The sequence below is a fragment of the Solea solea genome, chromosome 7 (assembly GCF_958295425.1).
Source record: "Solea solea chromosome 7, fSolSol10.1, whole genome shotgun sequence".
Taxonomy (NCBI): domain Eukaryota; kingdom Metazoa; phylum Chordata; class Actinopteri; order Pleuronectiformes; family Soleidae; genus Solea; species Solea solea.
The window spans coordinates 12,064,724-12,081,839 of NC_081140.1; the positions used below are offsets into that span (position 1 = coordinate 12,064,724).

The 17,116-nt window shown below is 39.6% G+C and overlaps 1 protein-coding gene across 2 annotated transcripts in view; it reads left to right on the forward strand.

The window, feature by feature from the left end:
• The first annotated feature begins 2,099 nt into the window (after positions 1 to 2,099).
• Positions 2,100 to 17,116, forward strand: part of scn4ba (sodium channel, voltage-gated, type IV, beta a) — a 204,280-nt gene continuing 189,263 nt past the window's right edge. Inside the window, exons 1-5 of one of the 2 annotated variants that reach the window (XR_009240874.1) lie at positions 2,100 to 2,958; positions 7,679 to 7,842; positions 8,888 to 9,107; positions 9,288 to 9,417; positions 10,243 to 12,965. Coding sequence is in view for 1 of the 2 variants with exons in the window: in XM_058633558.1 (XP_058489541.1) it covers positions 2,865 to 2,958; positions 7,679 to 7,842; positions 8,888 to 9,107; positions 9,288 to 9,417; positions 10,243 to 10,333 (699 nt within the window). In the remaining variant the exon portion in view is untranslated. Of the gene's footprint in view, positions 2,959 to 7,678; positions 7,843 to 8,887; positions 9,108 to 9,287; positions 9,418 to 10,242; positions 15,411 to 17,116 lie in introns of those variants that run through there. The other variant, XM_058633558.1, reaches the window with a different exon arrangement.

Below are 17,116 nucleotides of genomic sequence, written 5' to 3' on the forward strand. Positions count from 1 at the left end.
TCAAACCTCAAGAGAGATGGATCGCCTGAGTGGTATGTGTGTGTGTGTGTGTGTGTGCGTCAGTGTGATTCTTTTCATTTTTGGAGGGTTAAGGTTTAGATTTTGGTTTAGGTTAGTGTTAGACACGTAGCTGAGATAGTTAAGGTAAGGGTAAGGAATTCATTGTTTCTTTGAATGTCCTCACAACTGGTTTATGTAAAGTACACGTATTATATAGTTGTTAAATGCTTTCTTCATGTGTTATGTTACATTTTCTATTAACCATAGGAGAATGTATCACTATAGTGTAAGACAAAAATGGGGGAATTTACTCTGTTCATTGACAATATAGTGTAATATCTGTACAGCTGTGAGGCAATCGCAGTATAAGCTACAACCCACAATGAGCGAAAGCCCCATGGAGTGAAAAGTGATACCAACACATCAGACATAATCTACGAAATCTGCCAAATCAGCGCCGATTTTTTGTCAATTTAAAAAGGCAAGTAGGTGCCAAAGTAAAAGGAATCATAACGGAATGCACTGGATAGAGCAGACTGTAGTAAACGGGAACAAATGTTCAGTAAAAACAGCACAGAGTGGCAGTGTATAGTGTCAGTGTAGTGTCGTGCATTACATTTGCTCCTTCCGAAATTAAATAACGCTCGGGGATAGAAAATGAGGCATGAGATTAACAAAACTTAATATGATATATTATCCCTAGCTGTTTACGCTGTCTGCTTATATCGCTGAGTTGAATGAGAAGTTGTGTTGAGTGTACATAATTTGATTTTGGACATGACCCTGTGCGACTCTGATATTGGTGATGACACTGTTAATGTGTCAGTCGATTGCTGAGGAAGTCATGAATCCTGTGAATGAGGTCAGGCTGCACATTCAGGTTGTGTACTTCTGCGATCCTTCACTGCCACAGGTCTGTGTTGAAGGCTGTGCTGAGATTGATGAAATGTACGCAAGAACTGTATGATGTTCTGGCCGGAGGTGCCATGTTTGTAATGTGGTGTGAAGGACACACTACGGGCCTCTTTGTGCCTTGCAGGGAAAGGCAAGGCAAGGATCAGTGTCAATGTGGACACTGTTCTAAGAGAACCTGTTTTGTTTTTATGGACGTTACACTCAAGTGTCTCGGCCGTGTTACCTTTTTGACCTTTATGACAATGTAGGATTTGCTCCTGGTTTCCTGCCACTGTTGGGTTCTAATGTTCAAGCTCTAACTCCAGACCAGGTACAGTAGCCTATGTTATAGCATTTTATTTATAAAGATATAATTACATTGTTTTATTTTTCAAGAACGACAGTGCCTTAGTTTGTGTAGCATCTGTTTTCAACCCAGCTTATATAACCTACTGCTCATGGGTGGGGGGGCATTCACCATATTATAAGTCAAAAAAATACTACCTACATTGCGTTGCTTTAAAAACAAAAGTAATATTTTTAAGAAAGCGGGGACGGTAACGTTGTGATAACGACGACATAAAGGTCTGTCGTATCAAAAATGCAGCTGGAGTATTTGGAGTCGATATTCAATTGTATGAGGAAAATCAAGTCCACTTTAAAATTAAAATACAAATGTGTACCTGCAAATATTGCATGATTGCAACAGACACATCAGTTTATAACAATAAGAAAACAATATATACATAAAGATGAAATAAAATCTGTGAATAGGATGACAACATACTTATTATTGCTATTATTATTCTTACGATTGCAGCACAAATCCCTATACCAAACACAATACGTCCTGTAAAGCCCGTCCAAACATGTAGTCACCCTGTACAAGTGCACAGAGTCACAAAGTGCAAAGATAAAGAGAGACAAAACATGGAAGTTGACAGGATGAGATTCTGCCTGTGCGTTACACTGGTGTGTAGCAGAGGCATGAAATGGGAGAAGCAGGAAAGTGGAGACGGGAGTAAAGGCTGCAGTATGTGGTATGTGTTAAGCACCAGTCCGTGTGCGACTTGGAGACACTCTTGAGTAAGGCTGACTCAGCTTTGCTGAGTGCATGTGTGTTTGTGTGTGGCAGCAGTTATCAAACCACCGCCCCCACCTCCTCCTCCAACCCCATCTCTCCCCCATCCCCTCCTCTCACTCTCTTCACCTCTACCTCTGCAGTACCTCTCGTACCTCTCTGTGCTGGCTGGGGAGACACACATTTTCCCTGTATTTCTGCCTGACTGCGGGCTCGACTCCAGCAAACCACCCCCACCCCCCCTCCCTGAGCATCTCACGCGTGTTTTTACTCCCCCCCCCTCCAGCCTATGTCTCTCTCTTTGGGGTTTGTTGGCCAGTCTGCTTCCCGTGCTGTTGCTGATGCTGCTTCTGTAGCAGTGGAGGTTTCTGACACTACACTGCAACGCTGCAACTGCTCTGCCTCGCTTCCACTCTCTCTGCCGTTCACTTCACGCTGCTGGATGATCACTGAGTCTGCCAGCAAAAGAGGAAAGGAGGGGAGAGGAACACAGAGGCTCTTCATGTAACTGCTGCATTCTTCCGTCTGTCTGTTCCTCTCTGCTTTTCTGGACTGCCAGTGTGCAGTGCAGAGGGAACAACTGGGCAGACAACAGAGCTCTGTGAAGGAATCTATCCTTCTCTTTTTGCGCTTCCTCCCTCTGTTCATTCCTGGGACAGAGTGCAGAAGAGGAGAGAAGAGGGAGGGACTGGGAACAGGACTTCAGGCTGCCCTCAGCTGCACAGCTCCAGTGTCCAGATAGACACATGAATGACACAGGCATATTTACATAGATTAGACACAGCTGGGGCTGACCACACTGGCAGAAAAGGGGATAGATTGACAAAGACACACATTCTATTAATACAGAGAGACCGGCAAGACCACCGACTGACAGACAGGGGGTGTCATGGCGTCAGTGGACAGCACCACTTTGAGTGTCTCTGGTCGGCTGAGATCTGGGGATCTACTTCATGCTGGTCTAGCAGTTATCCTGCTGCTTGGTGAGTTATACTTCTCTCTTGATACCTCTATTCGCCCTGTCACTCCTCACTTTCCCTCTGTATCGCTATGGTCAGTCAGAATATTGCACTTTTGTTCCTTGTTAAAACATCATTCATGACTGCTTGTGTGTGGGTTAATCCCCTCTAATTGTGTGAACATTTAAACTTCTTGTTTCAGGTTTCTTTTATGTCCATCTGGGTGGGTGGTTCACTGCCGTAACAATAAATCCATGTCGTCTTTTTTATCACTCCACACCAACAAATGCTGCTCTTTGCTTCTGTTGCTTCTCTCTCCTTAACATTGTTTTTCCCACAGCTTAAGTCTGAAATATATGGTGATGATGTCACAGCTCATGCACTCGGGGCATCAAGACCAATATCATCTAACCCTTGGCTCATCTGAACATGGAAGGGTTAAATGTCTGGATGATGAGCTGGATGATTGATTAGTTAAATGACTCTTTATGGGGCGGAGTTAATGAGGTGACACTTTCAAAGGAAAGATGCAATCAAAATAATCAAATACAGGAAAACCTTTGGTGCTATACAAACCAAAAAAAACCAATTTAATACACATACATATTCATAACTGAGTACATGTGAATGTGTAAGTGACGTAGTGGTGCATCGGTGATCTGTGCTCTTGTTGGAGCGTCCAGTAGTGCCCCCATATTAGCATCCCCTCCTTGAGCTCTGTTGAGTGAAAGCTCACCACAGTTCACAGTGGAGGTTTATGGCACAAAAACAAGATCAGTGGGCTTATGTGAGGAGCTTTCATGGTAATTTACTCAGATAATTAACCCCAAACTAGTTTGTTAAGGGTTAAGGATAATACATAAACTATTAGCATGTATAGTATGATAGAAGTTTGTGGCATTTTACAAGAGACATTTAGACATTCTTCAATTCTTTAAAGGTGGGCAAATATACCGTGTTTAAATGTCAGGAGTACTTCTCTTTAAAATGTCATGCGTACAGGAATAGTGCTTAAAAAGAAAAAAAAGAAAGCCTTTCAATTGATTATGTTGTCCAAGTGGCTGCATAGGCATGACTTTAGACCTGTCCATCTTTCGCCCTGTGTCAGCTGGAATTGGCTCTTGCAAGCGTACGTGTGTGTGTGTTTGTTTGTCCGGTGTCTCTTGTTAAGACCTATTCTGTGATAAACACTGACCTTGTCAGGATCAATAGTCCTCACGGGGACCACAGCCCGATCCTAATGCGGCAAGGACTAATTTCTTATGCCCTGGTTAAAGGCCAAGTTTGCAGAAATTGAGGGGCTGATGTTTGTAAACACAGCAGAAGCAAAGTTTGTCCCTTTCCCTCTGCTTACTTACAGTAGCATCACTAGTCTCTGACAATACACTCACCAACACGTAGGCCACACTGGCTGCGTGTAGACGGAGGAACTATGCCTGGAACAGCTTTTCACAGACAGGCTTGTAAACAGATTAGGTTGCTCTCAGTGTCTGAGACACAGACACAGTGGCTTCTATAAGCCAGAGTGGTGGCTCGTATGATTCAACCTAGTTTGTCAGAACCTACAGTTCTGGTACAGTTCTGGTTGTCGTTTTGTGCACAGCCTACACTGCAATCTATACCATTGTAGGAATGTTACTTTTGTCGTAGAAATGCTGCTACTTTAGCTTCTAGTTTCCCACATCACTCTCCATCTCCTTCCTCTCCTTCAGTGCTCACCAGCGCTCCCAGATTCAATCCCAGTTGTGGTGTGTGAATACGATGTACCGTTGGTAGTACGTGTTAGTATACCCCATCTTTGTGTTGTTATCAGGTGAGCAAAGTTAACACAATCTCAAACAAAGTGGAAGTAACACCACAGTCCTGAATAGTAAATGTTTGAACCAGATACAATCCAGTACTGTCAATCACTGTCATCATTGTACCACCTTGGGTGAAATGATGATTTTTTTTTTTCACTGATTATACATATGGTTAGATTCAGGCACAAATATGGGCAGCAGTGGCTCAGTAGGAAGAACAGGTTATATTCCAATCAGAAGGATGAGGATTGATCTCTATCTTATGTGGTACATGCACATTATTTTATGTAGCGTATCATATTCCTGACATAACAGTTACCTTTATAACCTCAACTGATGGCTTGATGGTGAACCAGTGGAAGGCTATGTGACAAAGATTGTTGCCAAGGTTAGAGTGCCTATAATTGAGCAAGTTTTACACTGTATGAATGTGAGATTGTGACCACAATGCGGTTGTTAGCCTTATATGTACAAATGTACAAACAAACAAAATGTAATTCCAGTAAGAATGTAATTTAGTTGTGTTGGAAAAATTATTATCTGCCTTTGTCAGAATCACAGTACTTATCATAGCTGCCTATTCACCTGCAGTCTGAACTGACCTATATTCTAAGGTTATTTTACTGAAAAAGTACATTGCACATCTGTTGCCAAAACACCACAGCAATCCCATGCAAGAAAAAAAAATAAGAGTGAATCAAACTCTGAATGAAAGGGCAGCGGTACACTGAACCTTAAACCACATAACAATAAATTATCTTCTGTAATAAAATACAGTTCACACCACTGTCAAAGTTCTGATATATGTTGAACATTACAGTCAATTAGGCTTATCTCATTAAGAGACCATTAGATTATGACCTCAGTGCTACATTAATCCTCCACAAAGTGTCACTCATTTGACCACAAAAAGGTATGCAATATCCATGCAGTCTCAATCTCCGGCTCCATATGTTAACATCATGAATTATGCAGCATTGACAATTATAAACAACAAACAACAAACAGCAGTTGTGGTTAAACAGGGAACATAGTCCAGGTAATAACTCAGCGTTTACCAGTAACATTTATCAACACTCGGTATAAAAATGCCATGATTTATGTTGTTACATGTTTATATTACATAATCTGCAATGTTCAGTCAGGAACACGCTCTTCAAAAGAAACCACTTATTGCAACAAATGGAAGTACAGTCAGACTTGGCACTGATGGCTCCACTCTTTGGACACTCAGCCAAGCACCTCCCAAACAGGGAGCACTAGAGTGAACCCCAGCATTGAAAAACACGTTTTTTTGGACCTGTTAGAGACTGTGATCTAGAAAGGTGGAGGCTGGTGTGGTGGAGACAAGTGTGCAGTGTGAGGCAGTGTTGGTGTAGCAATTTAAAATGGACCGCCTTGATTTTAGATTGGCAGAGTTTGGAGGGTGAATGATAGACTGCGGTCAGCTGCCTGTCAGCTGATTACAGCTGGGGCGTGTGACTACTGTGTCCTGGATGAACTAACACAAAGCCATCGCTCTGATGACTGAGTCACTAAGATATTGCTGTAATTCCCTCCCCTACTGTCACTCATTCAACTTGGAGAGGACACCTCGCTGTCCTCACCTCTCTATGTCCATTCCTCCATTCTTCCATAGTGACCCAGCCCATCACTTCGAACATACTGTACCTTCACAATTACCCCTATTGTCCCCCATTCATCGCTCTTCTACTCTCCTCCTCCCGTACACATGCCATCACACTTCTCTCTCTCTCTCCCACCCTCTCTCCCTCCCTGTCTCTTAGTCGCTCATAGAGGTAATAGTGTCCTCAGTCAGCTCTCTATGGGTTCAACTAAGAAATACATTAACCCTTTACTCTCTGGCCTACTTAAGAAAAATAGAAAAAAAAAAAATAACCTTGACAGTCAGCCAAGGACACACACATGCACACACACGCACAATCAGCTGTCTTTCCTCCCATCAGTGATTCAGATATTGATGTTTCCCAAATGGGACAAAGAGATATTTGATAGTGAAGCTAAAAATAACGGACATTCCGGTCTATTTCTCGTGGACACACAAACACACATATGCAGATACATGAGAAGAACCCCCACACATTCAAAGGCAACCTCACAACACCTCACTTCACGTGAGGACAAACTGATAAGGGGACAAGATAAAGGGGGTGGAGAAAAAATGGGTACAGTGTGAAATGAGGGAGGTGTGAAATCTATTTCTAGCCATGGGAGAATGGCACTGCCCTCAGATATGTAAAAGATCAGTCAGTTTTAGAGTCACCTATTTGCAGATATGTATGGGTGTTAGTGTGTGCATTTTAAAACACGTATTTTTAACTGAGATATCATAGAAAACCACAGTGGCTCTCATGTCAGCACTGCATGGAGATACTGATACGGGAAGAATAAAAAAAGGGAAATAATGGCACAAGCTCCAAAGTGGTCAGTTGCGTAATCTTAACCATATATCACATACTTGAACTTGGTGATAGAAAACTTTACATTAACACAATTGTTTGGTCTGCTTTGGAAATGCCATAGCGACTGATCAGTGCGTGTGTGTGGACTGAAACATCTAACACATATGTGTAATAGGTGCAATACATATAGATGTAAGTCCTTCTCTACTCTAATGCTGTTTGCACCATGTCCAAGTGCAACATGATCCTGAGCGGGTCACTGCGGTTGAGAGCATTTATAAATAGGCCCCAAGTGAAAGACACCAGAGCAACAATCTGGGAATTACACCAGCTGTCATTGCAAAACCAAAAAAAAAACCACAAAACCCACCGTGCAAGGCCCAAATACCAGTGTAAAGTGGCACCATCTGTTTTCTACACACAATAATGATCTTTAATAAGTTGTATTTCTAATTCTCTCTCTCTTTTTCTCTGCCTTTCTGTTAATGTTTTCATTGTTTGCTTCGTCTCGTGGTGCAGGTGTATGGAGTGTTGGGGGACTTGAGGTATCTACAGGCAAAGTGTCTTTCATCGAAGCAATGAATGGCTCCACAGTTTTGCTGCCCTGCACCTACTCCTCCTGTATCGGCATCAAGGATCTCCATTTCAACTGGCACTTTAACGACAATGGAACCATGGACAAGGTACAACGTACAAACATCTGTATGGACACTCACACACACACACTCAAACTAAAGATTATTTCCAAGTGGAGAAGTGATAAGTCATACAGTACTGAGCAAATGTCTTGAGCCAAAATTAGATGTGTTGTCTTACCAATGTTATAATGACCAAATGGTATGATATTTGTTTTCCTCTATTACTTTATTGTTTTAAAGTCATTCATTTTTAAGACAAAAAAAATATCTTCTACAAGTTAAAGTGTCAAGTATTTAGTGTGACCTACCCTTACACTTGAACAATAGTATGACCCTGGCTTTCTCAAAACTGGAGTGGAATCCTTATTACAGTGATGATAAAGTTAATTTGCAATATATTAGTCTAATATTCACTGAGCAACAGATTTGATATACCTCTGATATACTTTTTTGAAAACAGATAAGGTGCTTCCTACATGAGTGTATTAAATTGTATTTTTACTTATTAGACAGACGAATAGAAACCAGTAAACAGTGCCTGTGTGTTTAATTTATTACTGTGACCTCAGCTCCTGCACTTTAAATGTCATGCTAACATTGTTCACTGTTACATTACTGTTTTTGTCCAAACGATTGTTTGTAACCTGTCTCCTACTGTATATCTAATCTGATATTTATCGTGTGCTGCCGACCTCCTTTTTACCTGGTTAAATATAAAGTATAAATAAAATAAAATGTGTTTAATTGCCAACAAATCTAAAAGAGAGCAACTATTACTGTGTTGACCTTTCTTAAACGCTCTCTGATTTTGGCACGACATTCACTTATGGTTTAATTTACAATAAACTGCAGCCTTTGAATGTTCAATTTGCAATTCTTTATTTGAAAACGTTGAATTGGTCAGTCCTAATGTACACACACTACGTGTACACACTAGGTAAAATACGTATGTAGAAGCCCACCCCTTGTATGCCATTTTGTGTTGACAAGAATGTTTTAGCCTTGACATGGACATTGTTGGCAGCATTTTAGGGTAATCTGTTTATCTGTACAATTGTGTGTGTGTGTGTGTGTTTGTGTATGTGTGTAGTTATGTGAAGGAGATATCCCCATGGAGGGTGTGGAGCCCCGGGTCAGTGTTTTCCATGATCGTGTGGAGTTTGTTGGATCCTCAAAGACCAACAACATCTCCATACTGCTGTGGAACATCACCTTTGACGATCAGGGAGAGTACATCTGTTTTGCCAAAAACCCAAAAGAGAAAAACCGCAACCACAGTGCCATCTTCACTCTTAGAGTGGTGGACCAAAGTATGTGTCACATGCACACACCTGCCCATACATGGTACACAGAAAAAAAAACAAAAAAAAAAACTTTATCTCAATGAACCATACTATGCGAGTGTATATTCTTTCCTCTGTTTGTGTTTTGTCTCCCTCTTGTCAACTATTTCTCCCTGACAAAATCTTTCCCTGTCTTCATCTTTTCAGTGAGGGAGATTGACAACACTCTGACAGTCCTCATAGTCTCAGTGCTGGGTGGAGTCATTGGCTTAACGATCATTATCATGGTGATAAAGGCCTTGGTTGTTCGCTTCCTGCTGAAGGATGATGAGAAGAAGTAAGTAAATCGATCTGACTGTTGTAATCCATTCAGGCTTATTTAAGAAAAAAAAAAGCAATATATTTAGCGAATGTGTGCCTAACTAAAAGCATTGGGTTACACTTAGTAAATTAAAGTCTGTGTAAAGTGATGAAAAGTACCTTTTCTATTTGGGTTTACAATTAAGTTTCAAATCATGTAAACTACAGAAAAGTTCTGTCAAATTCAGCAACATTCTCTACGTTCTCTACTTTATTGAGGACCAAAGCAGGTGAGCTCCACTGTTTCTCGGTTTTTGTACAGAATATCAATGTAAATGCTCTGGTATCAAACCTCCTGTTTCACAAACATGTAGAGATGTGATGTTCACCTGCTTTTGTTCCCACTACGGAGTGAATTTGAGTGGATGTATGCTATAGGAGCTCTGTCACACACACACACACATACTGTACATGCTATAGTTGGAACCAAAGCAGACATTTTTGATCTTATTTGTACTTCACTTTCTTGTCTGTCTGTTACTCATGAGTGAGTGGTTCAAGCATGCTGAGGATTTTTATATCTAAAAAATCCCAAACAGACTACTGGAGAGACACAGTTTTTTTCTTTACTCCATAGTTGCAATTTTTGTTTTACGCTCTAACATTTGTAACATATATAATCTTTGCATTTGCTTTTGCACCGTTCTTTATGAAAGTAATGCTGTCTTGTGGAGAGCCATTAACTCATTTGTAATATACAAAGGGATAATTAAAAGTAAAAGAAAAATGATCGCTGTTTGCACGTAGTATTCATCTTATTAATGTACTTAGTCTTAATGTTTGGTTTCTCTGTGCTCTACAGTAAAGAGTGTTTGGTGAGCTCAGGGAATGACAACACAGAAAATGGACTTTCAGGAGCCAAAGCAGAAAACAAAGGGACACCAAAGGCCTGAGCAAAATGTTAAGTATGTCTGTATATATGTTAGACGAACTTAAATGCTCAGAGGAGATGCTGTTATCAGTGGACTGTTTTATCTTACTAGTGGCTAAATAATACAACACGTTAATGTCTCTTTAAATTCATGCTTGTTATTTGGAGAAGTTTGCACAGGCCTGGATTACTTCCTCACCTACACGACAGCCCATTTGCTCCACAGCGTCTGTTGCAAATTCTTCTCTAGATTTTACTGAGTCTTCCACTTATTCTACAGACTGACATAAAACCTCACTCAGCACCAATTCATGTTCACAAATAAGCCCAAACCTGAGGTGTATTCATACATTTAAGCCAACATCATTTGGTCATGATCAGATAAAATGAATTCCAATAAAAAACTAAATTATTTACTGTACATATACAACTATTAATACATTTTTAAAAAGCTATATTAAGCCATATTAAGTTAAGGATATACTGTATATTGTTTTTTCTTGAGCTATTTAAAAATATTTTCCCATAGTTCTCCATGGTTTTCCATACTTTTTTGTCCTGATCTACCTACTGAGTGGATATGATCAAATCTGCACTTGAATTGTACTGCTGTTTACTGCTGGACCAAGGTTTAATACTAAAACGGCACATTTGACTTCAACTACTATTCCTTTTCAAAGGTTTCAAAGTTTGAAACTTAATTCATAAACTCCATCTGAGGCTGACAACTGGGCTTTCGTAGGTGAATAATGGATCCAGGTCTGCACAGGTTTTATTGTATTGCTTTAGATGAACCAACACAGGTGCCTGTTCTGCTTCAACTCCCTCTGCTGGTGAGAGGATAAAAACACAGAAAATGTATATAAAAAAAAAAAAACTCATCAAAGACAATCCTAGTCTACCCAGCTCCCAATAGAAAGGAATGAACTAAATCATGCTGCTTCTAATAACCAATGCATTTTTAGCATGTGCGCATTTTATATCACAGCATAAAAAGTATATATTGTCTTCTACCACAGTACAGAAACATTCACTTGTCTCTGTATGTTCCCAGTCAACCCTTCACATCCAACTCAACTGAATGAAAACCCTGTAAAACACAGATAAGCGCCTCCAAACACTGCTACAAATGTTCTTACCAAGGTCAGGTATATAAAATGTCCCTCTTTCGCACTTGTAAAGAAGTTACAAAGCAGTTTGTCTAAATTTTAATGTTACAACGCAACCCATGGAGTGAAACACTGGAAGTGGGAAGAGCAGGTCCACGAACACAGCCTCGGTAATACTCGCACCACGTTGCACCATGTTGGGACAGATCACTACAAAAGAATGTAATGACTCTGTCAGGGAATGCATCTTATATTTTGTCCAAATAAAAAAGTATATATATATATATTTTATTTTATTTCATTACAAAATAATATCAAATGTGTTAATGTTATTATAAGATGACTGAATGAATAGTCCAGTAGGCCAGATCTGCGCTACTCTACATCTCTACACTCAATTCAATTCAATTGAACATATGACACATGCATATACACACATAAATTTAAACTCTGGAACATGCTGAAATTATACCACTCGCATAACTGAAGAAGAAGTGACCCCATTTTGTTTAAGAAACTAAAAAAATAGAGTCAACAAAGTCTTTATAATATCATTTCTAATCCTAAGTGAAGTCAACATGGACAAATAATAATTTGCCAATTGGTAACTAGAACCTCTTCATGACTCTCGGTGCGAGAGGTCACTTCTGTGGAGCTGGCGGGCGTAACCTGTTACACCCACGTGCACAGCCTGCATAGCCATGACAGCTGAATGCTACACACAGACTTATGCTGACATACTTTGAGCCACTTTGATACCAGAGTGTAGTCCACTGGCCTTGCATTACAAACAATACAGCACTTTACCACTGTTCAGAGTGGCTACACAAAACGGGGAAATAAGAGTATGAGGAAAATCTCCACAGTCCACCTGGTTATTCCTCTTAGCTGAAACCAACATTTTGTTTGTCATGTTTAACTGACGACAACATTGTGTCACAATGGTTATGGCATTGACTGACGGCGCGTTGTCTTATTGGAAACAGAGCTCTATGGCAAGATTGTATCTTATTTTTCTACTTGCTCACTTATGTTTGCTTGCTGCTCTCTAATACTGGAGTGCATTTCCCTTCTTGCTTTCAATGGAAGCAATAAGACAGACATCAGATTATGCAATAAACTGTTTTCAAGGCACTTTATAGTAGATGTGTCTGGACATGTGATAGCAACTCCTGTCTGTCCAAGGTACTGTTCATGTGTCGCTACACCGTATCTAATGTATCTCAGCTGGACTAATGCATTGACATTAGGTTCATGTATCTACATTAGAAGCATTTAACTGCATTGGATCAATGATTATTAGATCCCTTTTACACATAGTTTAAAAATCCCTGCATAGATGGAGTGTATAAGAAGAAGTGCTAGAACTCAAAGTGACATTATAAAAACCTCTGACATCTCCTTTTTCTTCATTTAGGAAAGCTATATACATTTCTAAATGCATCATACTGTAAACAGAGATGCAAAATCTAGTGGAACAAAAGCCACAAAAAATGACAACTGATGACCGTTTGTCACCTACAAAATGCCATGCAAAAATACTCTGTCATTGGTGTTTATTCATTTAACAGCAACCAGTGATGCAGCTTTTGGGAACATTATCAGATTCCCAAAAGGTGGGGTTTGCCATTGCTGGAAAGATTCTTGGATTCACTATAATACAGGCTCGACAGGCTAATGTGTCTCTAACTTCCTCCTGATTTGGTTTACAACATATTTGGAATTAGGACAAACATTTGCGATATATGTATCGTCTGCAATTTAAGTGTTCACCATTTCTCCACTGGGAATTTATTGCTGGGTGTAAATGGGATCAGGTCTGATCTATGTGGAACTGAAGTAGTGATTGATTTGTGACGTACTGTAAGTACTTCAGGAATCTGCACTGACTGTACAAAGTTTCCTTGTCGTGTTGCAAAACTGAATGTTATGGTTGTAAGGATGCACCACACACACACACACACACACACACACACACACACACAACAGACACACACACAACAGACACACACACATTTCACACGTCTCTCTGTAAAGAGAGGATAGAGTCTCCCTGAGGGAAACACCACTGTGGATTTGATCTGTCTGTTGGTGTACTGTTACTCGCTCTTCCATACCTTTAACTTATAGCATAACATTTTGGTGATTTCATGTAGGGATTGTGATGCATATTGTGTATATTTGTGGCCACTGTTCCAATTGTGCCGCCCCCCCCCCTTTTCTTTCCTGTGATCTCTAACTTGAGTTCTATGTTCTCTAGAGTGAGGCCTGTTAATCTGCCTTTCAGTTTGTGAATACTGTCTGTTATTGCTGACTTGCTCTGTCAATATGGATTTGTATTATTATTGCAATATAGACACAGGCTTGTGTCAAACAGGAGAGGTATAACTAGCTGTGGAAGACCAGCCTTCGTTCAATTTTCACTTGGTATTAAACCGCCAGCGATAAAGGCTTCCTCCATGAAGCGCATATCCTAAACCCTTGTATGAGTTGATGTCAGCAAGCTGCTTGCAGGGTTTGCTGCAGTACAGACTCTGCCCGGTACAGTGTAACATGATCCTCTGCAGTGGTGCAACACATTAGAGTCAATACAACACTATTGCCACCTAGTGGTAGAGGCCTAACACATCATCTAGGCTTGTCAAGCAGAAGCTGATGTGACCCACGATGCGATTATTACTTTTCATTCAGATTGTGAGGGTTGCACATTGAAAAATAGTGTCACTAATAACTAAGGCTGTAACTATATAATTTGGTTATAATTAGTCTTGAAAATATTGCTACTCGTGTTACATAGTGCTACTAGTTAGTTTGTTACTAATCATAGGTCTATACATAATGTAGTCCCTGCTTTATCTATAGGGGAGTAAGGGGTGACACATACTTTACAAGTTTACATAAAATGCATTAGAGAAAATTTAACAATTTGGCCCCAACTGGCATCTATAGTGAGCTTTGAATAGGTGCATATATTCATTCCTAGTGTCATATTCTTCACTTAAATAACAAAGTGTTTGGAGTTCTGACTGACCACTACGGTTCTTTTAGAGTTGATATTGCTCTTACTGCCAGAAAGGCTGAAACTCATACTGCCAGTCCAAGAGTCTCATGTCTGCTGTTTATACAACACTGTTACAATGACTCACAGCTCACTTTGTACACGACAGACGAATATTCCGTTACAGTCGTCCACTGTACCGACGACTAAAAATGTGTATGATATCAAACGATATCACTGTGTTTCTGGCGGCTGAAACTCACACTGCCATGTCAAGAGTCTGACTTCTGCCCTTTGCTTCCCACATTCCACACGGATAAAACGATTAAACCACTGTTGTAATGTTTGTCTAACTCAGCAGAAAAACAAGGTACATTTTACTACAGTCCTGAGGCAAGGAGATAATTAATATGCTATGTTTCCATAGCAAACAACAGACAATAAATGATTGCCAAACTATGATGCATGTTGTGTGTCAGTATTAAATCACTTGCCCAGAAATCTGCCTTTATATAATCCTGACCCCATATACCAAGGCTCGCTATAGAGATTTCAAATACAAGCACAGGCTGACACTTACCTTTCCACATTTTTCTCATGGCAGTCCTGTATTTTGTGAAACAATTTTCACAGTATTTTATATCCAGTAGCTGCAAAAGCTGCAAAACACATTTTTATCTACACTTCATCTTAAGCTCTCTAACTCCACTGACAAAATAATAATAATAACACTTTATAGTCAATCTCAACCTTGCAGCAAATCTCCAGTCTTGCTTCTAAATTAAAACACAAACACATTAACAGACACACACACAAGAAAAAAAAAATCTGCAACCCAATTTTTCCTGGGTCAATATTTCTCTGAATGTTCAGCTGTTTGTCTGTGTTTGTGACCATGTTGCTCATGCTCCCTTCATGACTATGCACCTCAACCTTTTGACTTGTTAAAAAAAGAATACATACTGAAAATAAAAAGCTGATTGAAATCCCCAGAGTGTTGTTGAGTCTCATTGTGTCTTTCTTTTCTTTTTTTTTCCAGTCACAATGAATGAATGTTCCTTCATCTGTTACTTAGTCCATGACAGACTCACTTTTTGTGGGTGATGTGACGTTTACAGGACTGTCTCAAGGCACCACCAGCTTTGTTGTTTTTATGTCAAATTCTGTGATCATTGACATTTGGATTGGAACGATGTGAAGTTGGTCTCATATATTCACAAACTCGAGCAACATGTGTATGTAATGCTCATTTATTCAAGTCTTGAATGAACATGGCGTAATTGACCTTTTTCACAGCAGATATTAGTAGGATAAACACAGGTTTTACCCCTAACATTAATTGGTTCTCTTAAACTCCAGGTTTAAGAGAACCAGGGTCATGCTATTGTTCGTGTAAGGTTAGGCCACACTAAATCCATTTTATAATAAAACTTCATACATGTTTACCATATTTGTAATATAGACTATTTAGATATGAAGTGATTGAGAAATAATGATACTGTATGGTCATCATAGAATTGCTAAAACAACAAATCTAAGACTTTTGCAAAGTAGTGCACTGTCTGTATTGGGAAATAGAATATATTTCAACAGAAAACAAGAAACTGAGACACACATAAAGATGAGAATTAGTTGATATCTCTATTGTGAAGATCAAGATAGTTCTTTCAACCTGTATCTGTATTGTCAAATATTTTTTGGGGAAAATATTCTTCATCAAAGCCTTGATCCTATACCTCTTGGGCCTAAATGAGTGGTTTTCATGTTATTGTTGCTCAATGCAGCCACCTGATGGAGGCTTTGTAGAAGTGCATCATGTTAGTTTCTTCAGAAGATGTCTGCAGTGAAGTCCATCTACTGTACAGAGCCATTCTACAGCATTCAACATTTTAACATGTCTTAGAAGGAAAAACCCTTGTGTTACTTTTCACACTCACAATGTCTCTGTTTAGTTCAAGTAAGTCAGGATTGTGTGTCAGCGAGACAGCATGCTTTGTGACCCAGAGGATGCTAAATGGAACTCAGCTATTATTAATTTGATTATTTACACCTGTGCTTTTCCTACTATGCCTGTCAAACTGTCGGTCATGGGAAAAGGAACAATCGATTCACGTGTTGTTTTTTCTGTCGTTGCACCTATTTTAGCCTAACTACCACAGGTATAATGACCTGATTGATAGTAATAATACCATGAAGAGATACCATAACCAATGAGCCTTCATACTTTCAATATCATATGACATTTGAGTTGAAAAAAACAAAACAAAAAGCAAAGGACCTCTCAAGTATTGGATGAGTGTGATGATACTACAGGAATTGCGTTTGTACCTTCTTAGTTACGACCACAAACATGATGTTGATGTTTTTAAATGTTCTATGCCTTGCTGTTGAGCTTCCACCGAAAAAAAGGTGATAAACACATTCACTTAAGCAGAGAAAACATGAACATAGGCTCCATAATAGGAGAAATGGCAGTAATAACCCCACAGCAGAACATTTCAATGATTTCAAACATGACATCTCATTGTACAGATTCAGAAGTATTGAACAGTTCAAAAGGTCATAGAGAGGTAATAACACTGAGGAGGTGATTAAGAAGTACACTCATCAGCCACTTTATTAGGTACACTTGTCTAACTGCTGCTTAATACAAATATCTATTTAGCTAATCATATGGCAGCTACTGAATGTGTAAAGG